Source organism: Mus pahari, chromosome 5 (genome assembly GCF_900095145.1).
Source record: "Mus pahari chromosome 5, PAHARI_EIJ_v1.1, whole genome shotgun sequence".
Classification (NCBI taxonomy): Eukaryota; Metazoa; Chordata; class Mammalia; order Rodentia; family Muridae; genus Mus; species Mus pahari.
The window spans coordinates 154,615,561-154,633,472 of record NC_034594.1 but is presented as its reverse complement, the minus strand read 5'-3'; the positions used below and the strand labels follow the sequence as shown (position 1 = coordinate 154,633,472).

The window sequence follows — 17,912 nt, the reverse complement described above, 5'->3', positions numbered from 1 at the left end:
GGGGGATTCCCAGTGTGTCCAGCTTCGTCTCCACTGATGAGGTGGAGTCAGGCCCTAATATCACTGTGAAGGCTCTGCTCTTGGTCAAACCCTATGCTGCCCTTCTCGCAGGGAAGGGTTAGTCCCCAAGGTAAGCTCTCTGCCATTCAAAGCTGCTGCCCTGACCTAGGATAGCCAACCTACTGCAGATCCCAGCTAGCAACACTTAGAAGTCCCTTTACTCCCTGGTGACAATTCAGGCCTGCAGGTGGGACTCTTAGTAACCTAGTTTAAGATTACAGGCTCCCAAGGAAAGTATCCTCACCGAAGGACCCAGCTTATGTAAGGGACTGTGTGAGAGTAAGCTAACTTTGCCATCAGGTTCCATGTGGCTTGCTCCAGCCCAATGTGGGACAGAGTCAGAGGTTCATATAAGCAAATATGATAGCTTTCTCAGGGCAAAGAATTTTTAGATGGAACTTCAAAGTTGTCCTTTGAGACTAGGGATGTAGCTCAGTGGTAGGGTCCTTGCTCAGCATTGTGAGGCCCCAGCACTTAAAAAAAAAAAACAAAAACAAAAACAAAAATCAAAGCTAAGAAACAGATGTCAAGAAACTGTCCAGCCAGAAGCTAAGTGAGTCTCACAGCGCTTGCTCTATTCCACGTGGGAAGCTGTTTGATAAAGACTCAAAGCAACAAAGTATCTCTGCCCTGGCTACTGTTGCCAAGGGGCTGTGTTATCACAGAAACTCGGGATAGAGACGCCCTGTGCCACAGCATGCTGAATGTAGACACTGCTGTTCTGTCTCGACTTCTGCAGTACTTCTGGCTCCCACACTCCAGCCCTCTAGTAACAAAATACCCTTCTGTTCCAGAGCTGTTGATGATGAAATCGAGGCCAACATTGAAGAGGTATTTCTTCCTAACTCTGTAACTCTGTGCATTTGATGGACACACAGCATGTGACAGAGCAAAAACACTGCGGGGAGGGGTGGGGAGGGGGCTGGGCTGTGTAAAGACAGTTTGAAAGCCTGGCTACAGCCAGTCAGTCTCTTGCTCATTAAAGCCCAGTTTATCCGTGTGCAGGGGGTGGGGGTGAGGCTGGGGATTGAGGGGTGGGGAAGGACAGATTACCAATGCTGCACTCAACAGGCTGGGCTCTGGTCGCCCCCTCACTCAGCCTCACTTTTATCATTTATAAAATGGACACAAGGGATGGCGAGATTCCTCAAGTTTCTGAGAGTTCTAAGAATGGTTAAGTGGTAAATCCAAAAGGGCTTTTAGGGATATAATACAGGAATTTCACCCAAGGCCCAGCCTTAGCAAAAGGATCGCAGGCTAGAGAAAGGAAAGGGTCTTGCTTCCTCTCTCTGAGGCCCTGAGGTGACTCTTTGATTGGATCATAGTTGCTGAAGTCTGGTGTTTGTCATACGTGCCCAGTGGGACACCAAACAGTTTGGAATTGACTAAACTGTTCCAAAGCATTCCACTGGGTTCCTGTTGGATGGACCATACAAGGTCATTTTAGTTAAATATTAAAGATACTTGGGATTACCAAAAGTTAAAGGGTAACCCCCCTGTGGTGTGGTTTCCACTCCCTCTCATGGGCTTGAGCTAAAACAAAACCAAACAGCTTACTTAGCTGGGCATGGTGGTGCACACCTGTAATCAGCACGGGAGAGGTACAGGCAAGAGGATGAAGAGTTCAAAGCATCTTTGGCTCTACAGTGAGTTCAAGGCCACCCCGGGCTACTTGAGATCCTATCTTGAGAAGGAAAAAAAATATATATCTTAAAAGACAGGTGTGGTGACACATACCTGTAATCCCAGCACTTGGGGGAAGGATCAGGAATTCAAGGCCATTCTCAACTACATAAAGAGTTTGGGGCCAGCCTGTGTTATCTGAGACCTTGTCTCAACACAAAGCAAAATAATTAATTCTTCATATTGCCATTCATTGTAAGGCCAGGATCCTAAGAATTCTGGCCTAAGGGACAGTACGGCTGGAAATGGGGTGGGGCACCACGGAAGGGGGAGGAGCCCTTGCTGTCAATCTCCCCTTTAACCGGTTCCTGTTTCTGTCACTCACCTTCTAGATTGATGCTAATGAGGAGGACATTGACGATGGATTCCGAAGGCTCTTTGTTCAGCTGGCTGGAGAGGTAGGTGTCACGGAGGTCTGGCTGACACAATGGAGAAGTGATGTCCTGGAGGAGACTTCCATCTAAGGAGAAGAAAGCAAACCAAGCAAAAGCTGAAGAATTGTCACCATCACTCAGACCCTTAGCTCAGCACCCCTTGCTCACATCCTCTCAAGCCCTCTGCTGGCTTCCGGGGCAGCCCTCCTCATAAGATTCTCACGTTGAGGTTTTTTTGTGTGTCCTCTCTGTCCCATGCCAATGGAGACATGGAACTTGATTCCCAGTCTTGACCTCCATACACATACCTGAGATGGAAGAATCCCGTTCCTCCGGAATGTAATCGGTTTATACCAAAGCATTACCTGCCTTTTTCATGAAATAGTTCCTTAGCCCTATAGCCCCACTACAGAGCCAGTCCGCCCTTTCTTCCCAGCACCTCCAGAAGCAAAAGGTCCTTCTCCACTGTGTAGCTCTCTCCAGTGTAACCATGAAGCAGGCTCATCACAGTGGTACGGCAGGTGCTGTTCACGCTGAGGCACCATCTGTCTCCCTCCCCTCAGGTTCTCAAGGGAAGAGGCCTCAGAGAAACTTGCCATCCCACTGACTGAACCACACATATCCCTACACACACACACACACACACACACACACACACACACACACCCTGGGCCTTATCCAGGTTACACAAACACATCTAAGTGAACAGAGTTAGCTGGATCATGTCTGAGGAGCTCTGGCAACTGACCCCAGAGAGATGAGCCATCTTGGAAATAGCTGATTTTTTTCATTAATTTATTTATTTATTCACTTCTCAGCCCTCCTCTCTCCCAGTATCCCTCACACAGATCCTCCCCCATTCTCCCCTCCCCTTCTCTGAGAAGAGGGATCACCCTCACCCTGGGTATCCCCTCCCTGATCCCTACACATCCAGTCACTACAGGACTAGGTTCATCCTCTCCCACAGAGGTCAGACAAGGTGGCCCAGGAAATGGCTGGTCTTAAGCAGTTTCAGGAAGCCCAAAGTCTGAGTTGTAGAGGGTAGAGAAGGCCCGCCAGGTAGGAGGGATGGTTAGGGAGGACTAGGCTGCCACAGAGAAAGGGTGACTGACTAGACCTAGTATGTGCCCTCCATTATGATAGTATGCTAAACGCAAGCCAGGGCAGTACTTAGTGTAGGCTGGGGACAACAGCACCAACATCACTTAGATACATTCAAGATTGCATGGCTAAGATGCTAACCACTAAAGATGATCATGGTGGTTCACCCAGATCCCACAGGGAGCCCATAATGATGTTGTGGTTGTATGTCCACAGGATGCAGAGATCTCTGCCTTTGAGCTGCAGACCATCTTGAGAAGAGTTCTAGCCAAGCGTAAGTGTCCCCTTTGCAAATCTATCATCATACTCTTCCCACTTTGGACATGAGGGGACATGGGACCCCCCCCCCCCAATCAGGCACAAGTCAGCAGCTGCGGCTAAACCATCACTCTCTGCTCCTACACCAGTATTACCTTTGCACTGCCAGCACTGGGGAGATATAGGACGGAGCAGGCTCTGGGTGAGGTAATGTAGACCATAAGTTCCTGGGTCTAGAGATCACAGATCAAATCCAAGTTCTTCCATGTATGAGCTCTGTGATCTAAACCAAGTTAGACCACCTGTCGGACTCCCCACAACCCCATCTGGAAAATAGACATGGCCTCCTCTTCCCAGAGGTTGAATATTACTTCGTGAGATAACATATGAAATCTGCCTGCATGCTGTAAATGGAGGCGCTTAGAATGACTAGCTAGTAAGAAAAGGCTAAGTCAGCCCAGAGGATGGACACCACAGCCCTGAGTTCCTAAGTTCTCTGCCTACCTAGGAAAGAGGTCACCTGTCACCGATTGGCCAGAATGGCGGACAATATGCCATCTTACCCAGAGGCTGAGAGAGATAGATGGCAAAGTCTCAGCTCCCCACCTTGAATTAAATGGACTTCAACTCACTTGAGCCAATGGGACAAATAAATAGTGTCTAGATTCTGGAAATACGTGCTCAGGCTCAGGTCAGAGGTGTCCATAAAGCAGGGAACAAGACTAAGTTGAGGCTGGAGAATGAGGCAGAGCCAAGGATATTGCAACTTTTTTTTTCCTTTTTAACCTTATGATTATTACTTAAATTTTTTTTGCTTTTAAAAAGTATAGCTAATATATTTCACATGTATATATGTGTGCACATGTATGTGCACATATGTATATTGTGTACATGTATGTGCACATATGTATATATGTGCACGTGTATCTGCACATATGTGTGTGTGCACGTGAATTCCACAGTACACACATAGAGGACAATATGCAGGAGCCGTTCTTTAATTTCTGTGGTATGGATTCTAGACATTGAACTTAGGTCATCAGACTTGCTGACAAGCACTTTTACCTGGTGACCCATCTTGATGGCCTTTTTGGCTTCTATAGCCTAGAATGACCTCCTTGAACTCAGTGTGTAGCCCAGGCTGGTCTTGATCTCACAGCAGTTTTCCTGCCTTGGGCTTATAAGTATTGAGATTACAGGTATGATCAGCCATGCAGCCATGCCAGCTTTTCTTGCTGTTTCTTAAATAAGAAGTTAGCCAAAGGGATGGAGAGATGGCTGGCTCAGCAGTTAAGGGAACTAACTGCTTTTCCGAAGGTCCTGAGTTCAAATCCCAGCAACCACATGGTGGCTCACAACCATCCATAATGAGATCTGACATCCTCTTCTGGTGTGTCTGAAGACAGCTACAATGTACTTAGATATAATAATAAGTAAATCTTTAAAAAAAAATGAGACACATTTAAAAAAAGAATTTATCCAAAGACTACTGCTCAGCTCCCCTGCTGTTGCTCATCCCTAGAGAAGAGGGAAAATATATTTCTCCCACCTCCAATCCTTACAAATCATGATGCCCCTATATGATAGTGGATAGTTAGCATGCGATGCCTGAAGTTATGGGATCAGAAACGCACACACATCATGACATCCCAAGCATCAGCTCTACCAGTCATCATGGATGCCCCATGGACTCCAAGGACTGCCATTCCATCTGACACCACCAGATGGCCTCCTACTTGACTTCTCCGGACAAAAGCAAATCCTTGTTTTAAAGCCAAAGAATAGCCCAAGGTCTGTAGGGTCTTCCATACTTGGTGCATGTCCCTCGAAGACATGGGAGACAGTGGGTTGCAGCCTGTGGCTCGTGAACAAAAGCTGTGGGATAGCATCCATGCTTCACAGAACGCTCAGCAGTCAGAGTGAGGGTAGCTGGAGCCAGCATCCAGGCAGGCCAATGCAGGGCTTCCCCAGGGCTGGGCTCAGCCGCACTCTCCCTCTTCCAGGACAAGAGAATAATAGTCTTTACCCTTGTGGCTGCCTGGCACAAGGATGGTCAGAGGACTCCTTGAATGTTGGCTGTAGTACATGCAGAAGACAGAGTCTCTTTGTCTCTCACAGCTGGAGTGCAGGATGAGCCAGGCCATGCTTGGTCCCGCCTGCTTCTAGCTGAGGAAAAGCTTGTGCTGCTGAGCTCAGGCCCCTCCCCTGCCCGCCTGGTGACTCCGGCCTTCTGCCTAAGTGTCCCCACACAGCCTCATGACCATACTGGACAATGGGTTGCTGTCTAGTGGAACAAGTTTAGTGTTGAGATGTAGGCCCAAATAGTCTACAAAAACATCACCAAAAGGGCTGGTCCATGTGGCCTGGAGAGATGGTATGGGGATAATGTGCTTGCCGTGCTGGTGTGAGGACCTGAATTTGAATCCCTAGAACCCATGTAAAGCCAGGCACAGTAGCATGCACCTGTAAACCAGTGTTCCTATGGTGAGATGGGACATGGAGACAAGAGTCCCCAGAATCTTATGGGTGTCCCAGTCTAGCATCCACAGGGGCTAACAACAAAGAGACTCTGTCTCAAACAAAGTGAAAGGTTAGTACTGACACCCAAACTGTCCTGACTTTTATGTACCATGAGCCATGGTACATACCCATCCATACTCACGCACATGCATACACATCCATCATACACACACATTACTGTCATTCTCATTATACATACACACACATGCACACACACATACACACACACAGTTACTCCTCATGAAGTCCGTGGGGAGTGTGACAAGAGTCTCATGCCACCTGCCACCACCAGTGGACTCACCTAGTAAAGTACTGTAGGTTCTGGGTCCTCAGATCTCGCTGTCATTTCAGACAGAGACACAACTGTCTGCAGATGGGCCAGTGGAACTGCTGCCTTCCTCTGTCTGCTCAGAGCCTACAATGAACACACGTGCTCTCTGGCTGTGTGTGACCACCAGCAGTTTTCCACCCTGTCAGCATTTAAAGGCCCAGGTGTGGTAGCACATGCTCATAATCCCAGCCCTTGGGAGTCAGAAGAAGTGTTGAGTTTGAAGCCTGCCTGAGTGCAATCACAAAACTCAAAAAGTCCAGTCATATTTTTAAAATTCTTTTATTGCTTATTTTGATATTAAACCCTGTTTAATATGTCCATGGCAGTTATAAAAAGAAATCAAACATGTCTAAGACTTTCTGAACTGTCCCGGTTTGACAGCCAGTCACACATGGCTAAAGTAATCCGATTGGCTGTTGCCGTGGTCAGCACAGAGGAAGGACATGTCTATCTTTGCAGAAAGTTCTGGGAGGCAGTGCTGGTCTGGAAGGCTCTCCTCATACACCTATTTTATCTTTTAGGCCAAGACATCAAGTCAGACGGCTTCAGCATCGAGACCTGTAAGATCATGGTGGACATGTTGGATGTATCCTTTCACGAGCTCCAGAGAGCAGAGCCTGCTTCCACAGATAGGGGAAAGTGAGTCCACTCCCACCTGCCCTCAGAGGCTTGAGCTGTGGACAGGTAGCCTGGCAGGTCTGGGGCTAAAAACTGGGACCATATACTTGTCATCTCTGGTGGCTTCTTGGGTGACATCATTCTCTTCCTTTTCCTAAGCAGAGCTTCCCTTATCCATAGTGGGTCTGACATGAATCCGTGTCCTTGGCAAGATTTCCTTCTAAAACCATGTGTGGGGGCACACTTCTGTTCATTCCAGCACATGTGGGAAGCAGGAGGATTTCCAGTTTGAAGTCAGTCTAGGCTACATAGAAAAACTGTCTCAAACCAACCAACAAACAAAACGTTCGTAGAGCTGAAGATGAAGATGTCTGCCTCTGCTGTTATTCGTTCTCTTTGGCCTAGCCCCTCTGGGATACCCACCTGTCCCTGGAGCAGACTAACCATGCTCTCTCCCCGTTTCTAATGCTCAGTATTGGAACAGTCCACTCTGTGTCTACTGGCTACACGACATTTACCTACGACACGGCTCCCGTCACAAGACGCCTCTTCACAATACTCGAATAATGCCCAAGGGCCCACATCTGTCTCTTACCCCCTAACAAACTGTCGAGTGAGATCTGGGGCCCTGTAGCCTCTCAGTCAGCAGAAAGCAGGGCTCTGTCACACCCTTCCTGCTGTTCCCTTTGAGGAAACTCAAGGGTGTGAAAAACAGAAGGCAAATCCTCCTGTGAAACTTCCCTGTGCTTGTGTTGGGAAGACCAGCAGAGCCAGCTCGTAGGCCAGCCGGATGCCATTGTACCCAGTGAGTGCATTATCCAAGAGCTTTCCTTAACCGAGGGCAGGAAGACGGGAGTGGCAAGCTCGGCCTGAAGGAGTTCTACATCCTCTGGACGAAGATTCAGAAATACCAAGTATGGCCCTGGGTACCCTGGGGTGGGTAGATCAGTGTTGGGGAACATTCTGGGGTATATGTTAACATGTAACTGTTCTGGAGGGCAGGAGCACGTTTCCAAGGGACTTGAACTCTAGCAAGTCCTTGTATGCAAGGACTTAGCAAGTGGCATAGCCTTGTCCTTTCCTTTGCCTGATAAGTGACCAGAAATGAGGTCACTGCCAAGAGTTTCCAGAGAAGGCTGAGTGGAAGCCCTTCAAGCCCACTCAGCACACACCTAACAGGCATCTTGATACCTGTTTTGCTTTGGGTCACGGTTCTAACGAGCATTTTGCGTGTTCCAGAAAATTTACCGGGAAATCGACGTGGACAGGTCTGGAACCATGAATTCCTATGAGATGCGAAAAGCACTGGAAGAAGCAGGTAGCGCTTTAGGCCCACCCCTCCTCGCCTGTGTTTTCTGCTGAGCCCCTCTATACTGTAGAGCAAGGCTTTGCTTCTGGGTCTGGAGATGTAGTTCAGAGATAGAGCTCTTATCTACCACGCACAAGGCCCGGGTTCTATCCCGGGAGCAGCCTGGTGGAACAAGCAGGTGAAGCCAGCTTTCAAGTGTGTGTGTCTTTCTTGTTATGTTTGCCTTTGTGTGTGTGTGTGTGTGCATGTGTATATGCATGTGCATCCCTCATGTGTATCCCTCTTCATACTCCTCACACTCTTCTCTGCTGCTGCTGCTGCTGCTGCTGGTGATGGTGGTGGTGGTGGTGGTGGTGGTGTGTGTGTGTGTGTGTGTGTGTGTGTGTATACTCCTCACACTTTTCCCTGCAAAGCTGATTTGGTAGAATCTGACTGTATCAGCTCAGCCTTCAGGAAAGCCCCAGCAGAACAGACATCAGTAACTAGGACGTAAGCCTAGCAAAGACCAACGCAGGAGACTCCTGTGCTTTGAGGACAAATCTGACTACAGGAGACTCCAAACAACAGTGGTTTAAACAGGGCGCGTCTTTCCCTCAAGCAGCCAAGGCTGGGATGGGGCCTCCTACCGTTAGCACTCCAGGCTCCTCCTGTCTGCTGCTTAGGGATCTGGGACAACAGGTCACCACCATCACATGCTGTCAGTAAGTCCGCACACAAAGGGTTCCTTGCTTTTAAAGGCACACCCATGACTACTGCTTACACACACCATTGGCCAGAACTTGCTCACAGTGTCTCATACAGCAAAGAAAGCTGGGAAATACAGTCAACATGCCCAGCCAGCCATGGCCCTGTTGATGTTCCTTTTTAGTTCACAAGAAAGATTTAAGATGAATTAGTTTGCCACGATCAGTCCTCTGTTAGAGCTAAATCTTCCTAAAACTAATCTCCAAGCTGATTTAGAACTAACTTAGAAAAAAATGGGATCATGGTTATCAATACAGAGTAGCAAGACCATTGCTACTGACTGGTTCCCAGCACACACTGGGCAGCTCGCAACCACCACAACTCCAGCTCTCAGGAATCCAGCACCCTCTTCTGGCGTCTTCAGGTACTGCATACAGGTGGTACACATACAGAAAAGTATGCTGGCTCAGTGGTCAAGAGCAACCACTATGGATCCCAAGGTTCCTGGTTCAAATCCCAGGAAGTGCTTCATGGCTTACAGTTGTCTGAACTGTCATTGGGCTGGCGAGATGGCTCAGCGGGTAAGGGCACTGACTGCTTTTTCAAAGGTCCTGAGTTCAAATCCCAGCAACCACATGGTGGCTCACAACCACCCATAATGAGATCTGATACCCTCTTCTGGTGTGTCTGAAGTCATCTACAGTGTATTTATGTATAATAAATAAATCTTTGGGCCAGGGCAAGCAGGGACTGAGCGAGAGGGGTTGACTGGAGTGAGCAGGATTGATCAGAGCGAGCAGAGGTCATAAAAACTCAATTCCCAACAACTACATGAAGGCTCACAACCATCTGTACAGCTACAGTGTACTCACATACATAAAATAAATAAATCTCTTTTAAAAAACGAAAGAAAGAAAAAAAAGAAAGAAAGAAAGAAAGAAAGAAAGAAAGAAAGAAAGAGAGAGAGAGAGAAAGGAAAGAAAGAGAGAAAGGATGAAAGGAAGAGAGAAAAGCAGGTGCACACATATAAATGTTAAAAATGATGGAGAGAGAGGAGAGAGAGAGAGAGATTGGTTCCACAGCATGTGAGGAGAGCTAGATGGTAGGTCTGACACTGACAGAGCCTAGCAGCAGTAGACCTGATGCTCACAGATGGTCCCTTGTCCCCTCCAGGTTTCAAGCTGCCCTGTGAACTCCACCAAGTCATTGTTGCCCGGTTTGCAGACGACGAGCTAATCATCGATTTTGACAATTTTGTGCGGTGTTTGGTTCGTCTGGAAACACTATTCAGTACGTGGCTCTCTACATTGACTCTTAAGCTAAGGCCTCTCTCGGTGGTTCTCAACCTGTGGGTCCCAACCTCTTTGGGGTTTAATGACCCTTTCACAGGTCTCTCCTAAGACCCTAGGAAAACACAGATTTTTACATTACAATTCATAACAGTAGTGAACTTCCAATTGTGAAGTAGCAATGAAAATAATTTTATGGCCAGGGTCACTGTTGGGAGCTAAAAAGGGGGCCCAGGGGATGAAGGGGAAGGGAAAAACCGATACCCCGCCAGAGTTTTACCTATTCTCTGGTCTTTCAGGCATGAGAGGGCTGCTATCTACCTTCCACTCATCCTCGGGTGGGCATCTAAGCCTCTGACCCACTCTTCATGGGGTGGCAAGGGGCAGCCCAACCTGGGATTCCTGGAGCTACTTTGCTAAAGCCACCAGGGTTATGGGAGAGAGGGATGAGGGAAGAGAGGTTCCCAACACCGGTGAGAGTGAGTGCAGCGGATCTTGATGAGCAGACTCTCTATGGTTTTAGAGCTTTATTATAGAAATGCAGGGGAAAAGAGAGAAGGTAGAGAGAGAGAAAGGGAGGAAAGGCTAGAGAGAAAGAGAGCAAGAGGGAGAGAAGAGAGGAGAGAGGAGAGAAGACAGAGAGGAGGAGGGGTTGAGAGTGAGGAGTAAGAGAGAGACAAGTAAGAGATCGAGGTGTGTTGCTAGGTAACAGGGGAGGAAGGTCAGAAGCTTGGGCCATTGCCTACGTGACTTCTAGCCATGCTTCTCTTGTGGGGGCTGTCGGGGGCAGTAACTTAAGCAGGAGCCAGAGTTCCTGGAGCATAAGGGAACGACTACTGTGTCATGAAGGTGAATTATCACCCTTCGGGGTTCAGACCTCAGTTCAACTGGAGACCAGCCTGTAGCCCAATTCCCTACAGGTCACCACACCATGAGGAGCTGTAGGGAAGGGTGGAAGAGTTAGGATGCTTGAGAACCACTGGCCTATCTCGTCCTTCACCATGCGGGCAGTCACTGGATGTGTCTGTGAATTGAGAATGAATTTCCCTTTCGTTAAACTGGGGAAGCAGGGAAGAGTTGGCACCCAACAAAAATCAGTTGCCACACCGGACACTGCTCACCTGCACTGAGGCAGCTCTGCTCCCTCACTCTCACACCCCGACCTCTCTCCACAGAGATATTCAAGCAGCTGGACCCTGAGAACACTGGAACGATACAGCTCAACCTTGTCTCGGTAAGTCGGCAGCACCCACCGGACTCCTGGGAAGGCTGCTGCAAGATGGGTCAGAACAGGCTACTTTGAGGGCTGCCTCAACAAGCTGTTCCTGGGGTAACTGGCCTGAACAGTTTGTTCCTAGGGTGACCTGAACAGGCTACTCCTAGGATGACATTCTTCTGAAATTTTGCTTCTGGATTTTTTTTTTTTCTAGTCTGTTGGGGATAGACCTGTAAATGGTTGGGAAGTCCCATGATGCACTTTGAGTTGCTATTTCTGAACAACTTGCTTATTCTCCAGCCTAGGAAAACACACTGGCTCTTTTGTCCCATGAGCTTTGACTGGATCATAAGTACTGGGTTAGACTAAGGTGGCTGGGTAGACCAGATGGCTGAGGAGACAACTGGTCAGCATCGGAAAGAATGTGTTTGTAGAATGAAACCCTTAGGGTAGAATCCAGGCCAACTTCTGGGAAGACCTGCCTGCCATTCATAGAACATATCTACTTAAAGCATTTTCTAGGACAAATACTTCTCTATACTCTCTCCTCTTTAAAAGGAAACTAACAACAATCATACATATTTGCCATACGCCATGGTAGGCTTTGTGTCTGGAATGCAGCAATACACCCGTCTCTGAAATCAATCTAAGTCAGTGTGGCAGGCAACTTCACCAAAACCAAACGTAGGACATCCCCTTGTAATCCTGATAACAGAAGGCTCACACTCACAGAAGCAATGGGGTAGTAGAGAGCCTGCTGAGCATATTTTTTTTAGGTCAAAATAAAAATATGTATTTTGCCGGGCGGTGGTGGCGCACGCCTTTGATCCCAGCACTCGGGAGGCAGAGGCAGGCGGATTTCTGAATTTGAGGCCAGCCTGGTCTACAAAGTGAGTTCCAGGACAGCCAGGGCTACACAGAGCACAGAGAAACTCTGTCTCAAAAAACAAAACAAAAAAAAAATGTATTTTGTGGCTTCATAAAAAATCATTTACTAAATCTTTAAAGAAAGCAGAAGTTAACAGCAATATGTGTAAAAGGAATGATTTAATGGCTAAAAGTAAGACAAAGCAATACAATTGTGCTTCTTTGACAGACTGCAGACAATGAAATGCTTAGCAACAGTTTCCCATACAAACATGAAGCAATATTCATATGGAATTAACATCCTCACAAATAACTGATGACTGATAAACACACGCAAAGTTCAACCAAAGCAAAACTGAGACTTGGAGGGGTCATTCATATTTTAAATTCAACATGTTTGCTCTATTTTAAAAAACCTGTAGAAACTCATAATAAATTGCTATTTCCAGACATTACATAGAAGGCAGATTCCTTTAACTATGAAAACAACTCTTAAATTTGAAATTACATTTGTACCACATACACTAAAATAAAATTGTCTGCTGAGCACTTATAAGGCCCCGGGTTTAAGTTCCAGCACTGCAGAAAACATTAAAAGCAGCAGAAAATCCAAGATCACATGAGTTCAGTTGGTCCCAGAGCTTGGTGGGGCATAGTCCACAGAAGGATGCTATACTGGGTGGGACACTACTTCTGTCTGCTACTTCTCTGTGTCACACAGAACAGCATAACAGCAAGACACTGTTGACCTCTTTTTGTGTTTACTTGAATTTTGAACTCTGATGCCCAAACAGCTGTTCACTGCTCTGCCATGTGTTTAAAGTACATGTATCCAAGTAGAAACCTTGTAACCAGTTACAAATGACCAGCTGCTTAAAGCTATATATGTTTTCTCACCTGGAACTCACCCCTAGCCTAAACCTTCAGTCTAAAGGGAAGCAATACAACTGGAACATGAAACACGCCATGCTAGGTTCTAGAAACTAGCCTATTTCTCATTCCTATAGGACAGCCAACTCTGGTACCCCCACCCCACTCTCTGCTCACACATACTGGCTTGTCTATGCTGACCGGCCCCTTCCCATCTCCTAAGGAACGTGTACCCTCCATTTCACTTGCCTTCCCCAGGTTCCTGAAGGTCCCTTAGGAGACATTCCCAAGGAGGAGCCATGTCTAGAAAGTCGCCCCTTAGTTAGGCTGTGACCTCCATGATTTCAACCTCAGTTGTGAGTTACATTGCCCCAGATGTCTTTTCCAAGGTCCTGATGGCTTGGTGTATTCCACATCAATTTAGAGTCTGATAGAGTTCCTATCATTCCAATATAGAACTGTAATTAGATCTAAGGCTGAAATCAGTGGTTTTTGGATGTCCACATCTCAAACCTTTTTTTTTTTTTTTTGGAGAAAGGTTCTCACTAGGTAGCCCTGGCTATCCCAGAATTCTCTATGTAAACCAGGCTAGCCTCAAATTCACAGCAATCTGCCTGCCTCTGCCTCTAGAACTCAAGGTATGCATCACCACACCCGCCCCAAACAACCCTCTGATGTGGTGTGTTGAGGCAGAGGTGTGAGAGGCTGGTTCACATGTTATTTGAACGTCACCCTCTATGTATTCAATACTATAACGACCACCAGTTCTAATCACACAAATCATCAAACTTCTAAGACTCCAGAACGTAGGTAGAACAATCTGTTAGGACGCTGCCGTCTTAGTCCTGGGTAAGCTTTCCTGTTCAGCCATCTCCTGAATAACTCAAAGCCACCTCTAAGGACTTTCATTCTAACATTGCTCCCTGAATGACTGTATTTTTTTTCTTCTTCTTCTAATTTACACAGTGGCTGAGTTTTTCAGTACTCTGAAGTTACATGCCTGGAGACTTCTAGTGGAAGAAAACAGCTAATGCCTACACTTAAACACTTTGTATCTGGACCTTGAACTTATGGGAACATTGATTTCATCGGATGATTATAACTAAAGAATATAACCGTCTGAGATAGATGAACTTTTCACATATCAGAGTAACAGATTTGCATACTATTAAACCAAATGCAAATGAATGGCATAACCCTTGGCGAGGTCAAAGGAAGCTTTACACCTGTAAATAGTATATCCTTTTTACTTCTACACATTGTCCTGGCCATAGCAATATTAAATCAGGAAGGAATGCAGAGAGCTTTAAATAACTGGGCAAACAGTAAACCAATTTCAGAGGCCACAAGGCCTTGATGGGAATATTTAAAGAAATTTTAACTTTTAAATGCAGTGGTAGCACCTGCCACATCAGCCCAGAGACTGCCGCTTGCCCTGAGCGCACTGAGAAATACAATGACGAAGTCGTCTGATTGATGGAGGCATCTAAAGAATCCAGTCTGATGGAAGCATCTAAAGAATCCAGTCTGATGGAGGCATCTAAAGAATCCAGGAGCCAGGAGTGTCTGACAGAAGGCCAACCTGGGCTGCCTAGCAAGACCCAATCTCAAAAAATAAATGCCAATTTTAAAAAAAGGGCATGCTTCCACCATTTGGTTCTAACAGAAGATGGTTTTTATACACCTTTAGCATTCTTAAACTCAAGTCCTTGACCGTATTTGGCCTTAGACACTTAGGTCTTACAAGTAGTAAGTAGTGAGATCATTCTACTGACCAACTGAGCCAGGTGTGCCGTCTGCAAGAAGATCGTGATAAACCCCGGGGATTGTGCCTAGAGCTGGGGAAGACAGGGCTCAGAAGATCTTCTTTAAACAACCTAGCTGGCTTCTTCATCCTGGGAAAGTGCTAGCAACCATACAGACATATTGCCTTATCTACTTCCAAACGTGCTGTTAATAAAGAGTTACAACGAAGTCGCACCATGCCTTGTTTTTCTTCGTGGAGCGTGGCCCCCATGGGAGGGCTTAGGAGCACACAAGTAACAGCTGGGTTCTACTTACGTGAGGTCTGCTGCTCTGAAAAGTCAGACACTGAGACGGCATGGTGCCTATAATTAAACTATGGAACTGTACAGCATTTTGAAAACTCTAGTTCAGAAGTTCTGGTCACTCTGGCAGAAAGAACAATCTTAATTTCACCTGCTTGGTCTGGTTTAGGACGGCTTTTGGGAAGCCCCCCTATATCATTGCTCCAGAGTTTAGGCCTGCTCCTGTGGGGATGGGGGGCCAGCGTGGGAACTGAGAAACCCACGTAGTAAATCACTAGTCTAGGGCTAGGCCTGTCGTTGGTGATCCTTGAAGAATCACAAAATGGGAAGGGAAGAAAGAAGGCGGCATGATGGGCAAGTGTTACCCACTGTTTCATGGACAGTTTAGTGGGCACCTCCTAGGGGCAGGCGATATATAACAGGACTTCATATAGTCCAGACAGATCTGGACCTATGCAGCTAACTAACATTGGCCTTGAACTCCTGATCCTCCTGCCTCCACCTCCACAGTTGGGGAATTATAGCACCACGTCAAGTAGTAGATGAGTTTCTCCAATGCAGCTAAAGGTGGGCTGGGAAGGCTAAGAAGTTGGGAGAGTGTGTATGGAACTCACTCGGGTCACTGGATTGAGCTTCCTCTGTTCAACACTGAGGGGTTTCAGGATAGGGAGGAATGGATTGTCTTGGGACGATGGGTGACCAGAGCAGTATTGGTGAAGGACTGGAGATGGGATTGGATGGAGGAAGGTGAGAGAGTGTTTGAAGCCTGAGGTTAGGAGACCTAGCAGGGAGAGGGTGGTTACTCCAATAAGGGCAGCAGTTCTAGACCTGGGTGGGAGTGAGGGCAGGGATCCTGCTGTAAGAAGCTGAGAGGAAGGTGGTCTTGGGTGAGGTGTGAGCTGCCCCCTGCCCAAGTGGCAGAGGCTACTCTTGACATCACTAGCTGGCAGCATGTAGCCAGCCCATCCATTGCTCTCCCTGATGCCAACTTTGCTTTTTGTTGCAATGAGGAGGACAGGGTTCAGTTCCCAGCACCCCATGGCAGTTCACAGCCTGATATAACTCCAGTTTCAGTGGATTGGATGCCCTCTTCTGACCTCCATGCGCACTACATGCATGTGGTGCACAAGCATATAAGCAGGCAAAACAAAAAAGCACACCAAATAAAAATAAGTAAACCTAAAACCAAAAAACCAGTCGGTGCTCATTTTAGAGGGAGGAGAAAGACTCCCAACCTTTTTTTCCCCATGGGAACTGTTCTGGCCTGCATGTCACCACCACTCCTGTAAACCTCTGCCCTGAATTGCTAGCCCGCACCTGCCTTAGGTCTTCTGTGGACCGGGCACATTTCATCTCTTCAGTTTTTCTTCTCACAGCTTCTCAACAGCATACCAATCACACTCCTGCCCCACCCTGACCTGTCCTTCCCCAGCACTGGGGATTCTAAACTGTCCACCTAGATTCACTTCTTTGTTCCCCAAATGGCTTTTCCACCTGGTACCTAGCTAATTAACTGCTTATCAGTCTTCTCACATGGCTAAGGTCCAAGTTATCCCTCATGGGTACTCCTAGGTACACCTCCAGCCCCCAGGCCCCTACCCCTACCCCCACCAGGTTCTGCTACCTTTAATTCCACTCAGTTCTACCTCTGACCTGAGTCCACATTCCCCTAGTTTCCTTCTGTCCCTTGCTTTTGTCAGCTGTGACTCCAGTCACATGACACCACCTCCAGCCAAGACTTCACCTACTGTACCTGAGCAGTTTACCCTCTCCTCCTTAGCATGGCCCACTGCACAAAGCTTCCTTCTCCCTTTTGCAAAAACAAACAAACAAACAAATAAACAACAACAACAACAACAAACCACCTATAAATCCTGCTGTTAGAATTGCTACCACAGCAACACACAGAACTGAAGAACAGTTAAACTGTTGGATAAATTATGAGTTTGATATAGCCATTGAATCCTAACACACAATGGCAAGCAACAGAATACAGAATTGTTTCCAGCAGGCTCTCAGTTATGCAAAAAAAAAAAAATCTAAAAACGAGACTACAAAATATACCCAACAGTGTCTCTCCAGTGTCCGCTGCCTAACTCTACACAGTATATAAAATTTTGAATGAAATTACAAACGAAATAAATTATATGTATTTAAGTAGTATTAAAAGGAGAGAAAGTATTAGACTGAGTTCTGTTATAACAACCACTTGTAGCTTATTTTCATCACAATTTGAAGACAGATCGACAACCCAGAATTCTGAGGTCTTAGAAAACACTGAGTATCAGAGATTATTTCTGTTGAGTCAATTGCATGTGCAATCTGGCCAGAATCAATGCCTTCATTGTGTAATTCCTGTTAAAGTCTCATAGGCATTGTTTAAGACGGTTGGTCTATGTGAAGAGATCTTCATGTAGAGTCTGAACATCTGTGAATCCCAAATACATTTCTAGTGTGGGTGGACAAGGAGTTGTAGAATTGTACTGCAGAGGATTAGTGCTGCTATACATAACTTGGGGAGTGAATAAAAAGCTGTTACTTCGGAACTTTAAAAAAAGAAAAAAGAAAAAAGAAAAAAGAATTATTCCTAGACAGAAGCTGTGTCTAAGGCTGGTTAGAATGCTCCAGGTCCAGGGCTTACTCACTGAATTTTGGGCTAATTTTAGGCTCCTGAAAGCCACCTC

The 17,912-nt window shown here is 46.7% G+C and overlaps 1 protein-coding gene across 1 annotated transcript in view; it reads left to right on the top strand.

Moving 5' to 3' along the window:
- Window positions 1–15,151, top strand: part of Capn2 (calpain 2) — a 52,389-nt gene extending 37,238 nt beyond the window's left edge. The window contains exons 13-21 of the mRNA XM_021197777.2: window positions 855–891; window positions 2,076–2,141; window positions 3,435–3,492; window positions 6,849–6,913; window positions 7,791–7,859; window positions 8,185–8,263; window positions 10,112–10,228; window positions 11,403–11,461; window positions 14,147–15,151. Of these exons, the coding sequence (XP_021053436.1) occupies window positions 855–891; window positions 2,076–2,141; window positions 3,435–3,492; window positions 6,849–6,913; window positions 7,791–7,859; window positions 8,185–8,263; window positions 10,112–10,228; window positions 11,403–11,461; window positions 14,147–14,170 (574 nt within the window). The 3' untranslated portion in view covers window positions 14,171–15,151. The remainder of the gene's footprint in view (window positions 1–854; window positions 892–2,075; window positions 2,142–3,434; window positions 3,493–6,848; window positions 6,914–7,790; window positions 7,860–8,184; window positions 8,264–10,111; window positions 10,229–11,402; window positions 11,462–14,146) is intronic.
- The last annotated feature ends 2,761 nt before the right edge of the window (window positions 15,152–17,912 follow it).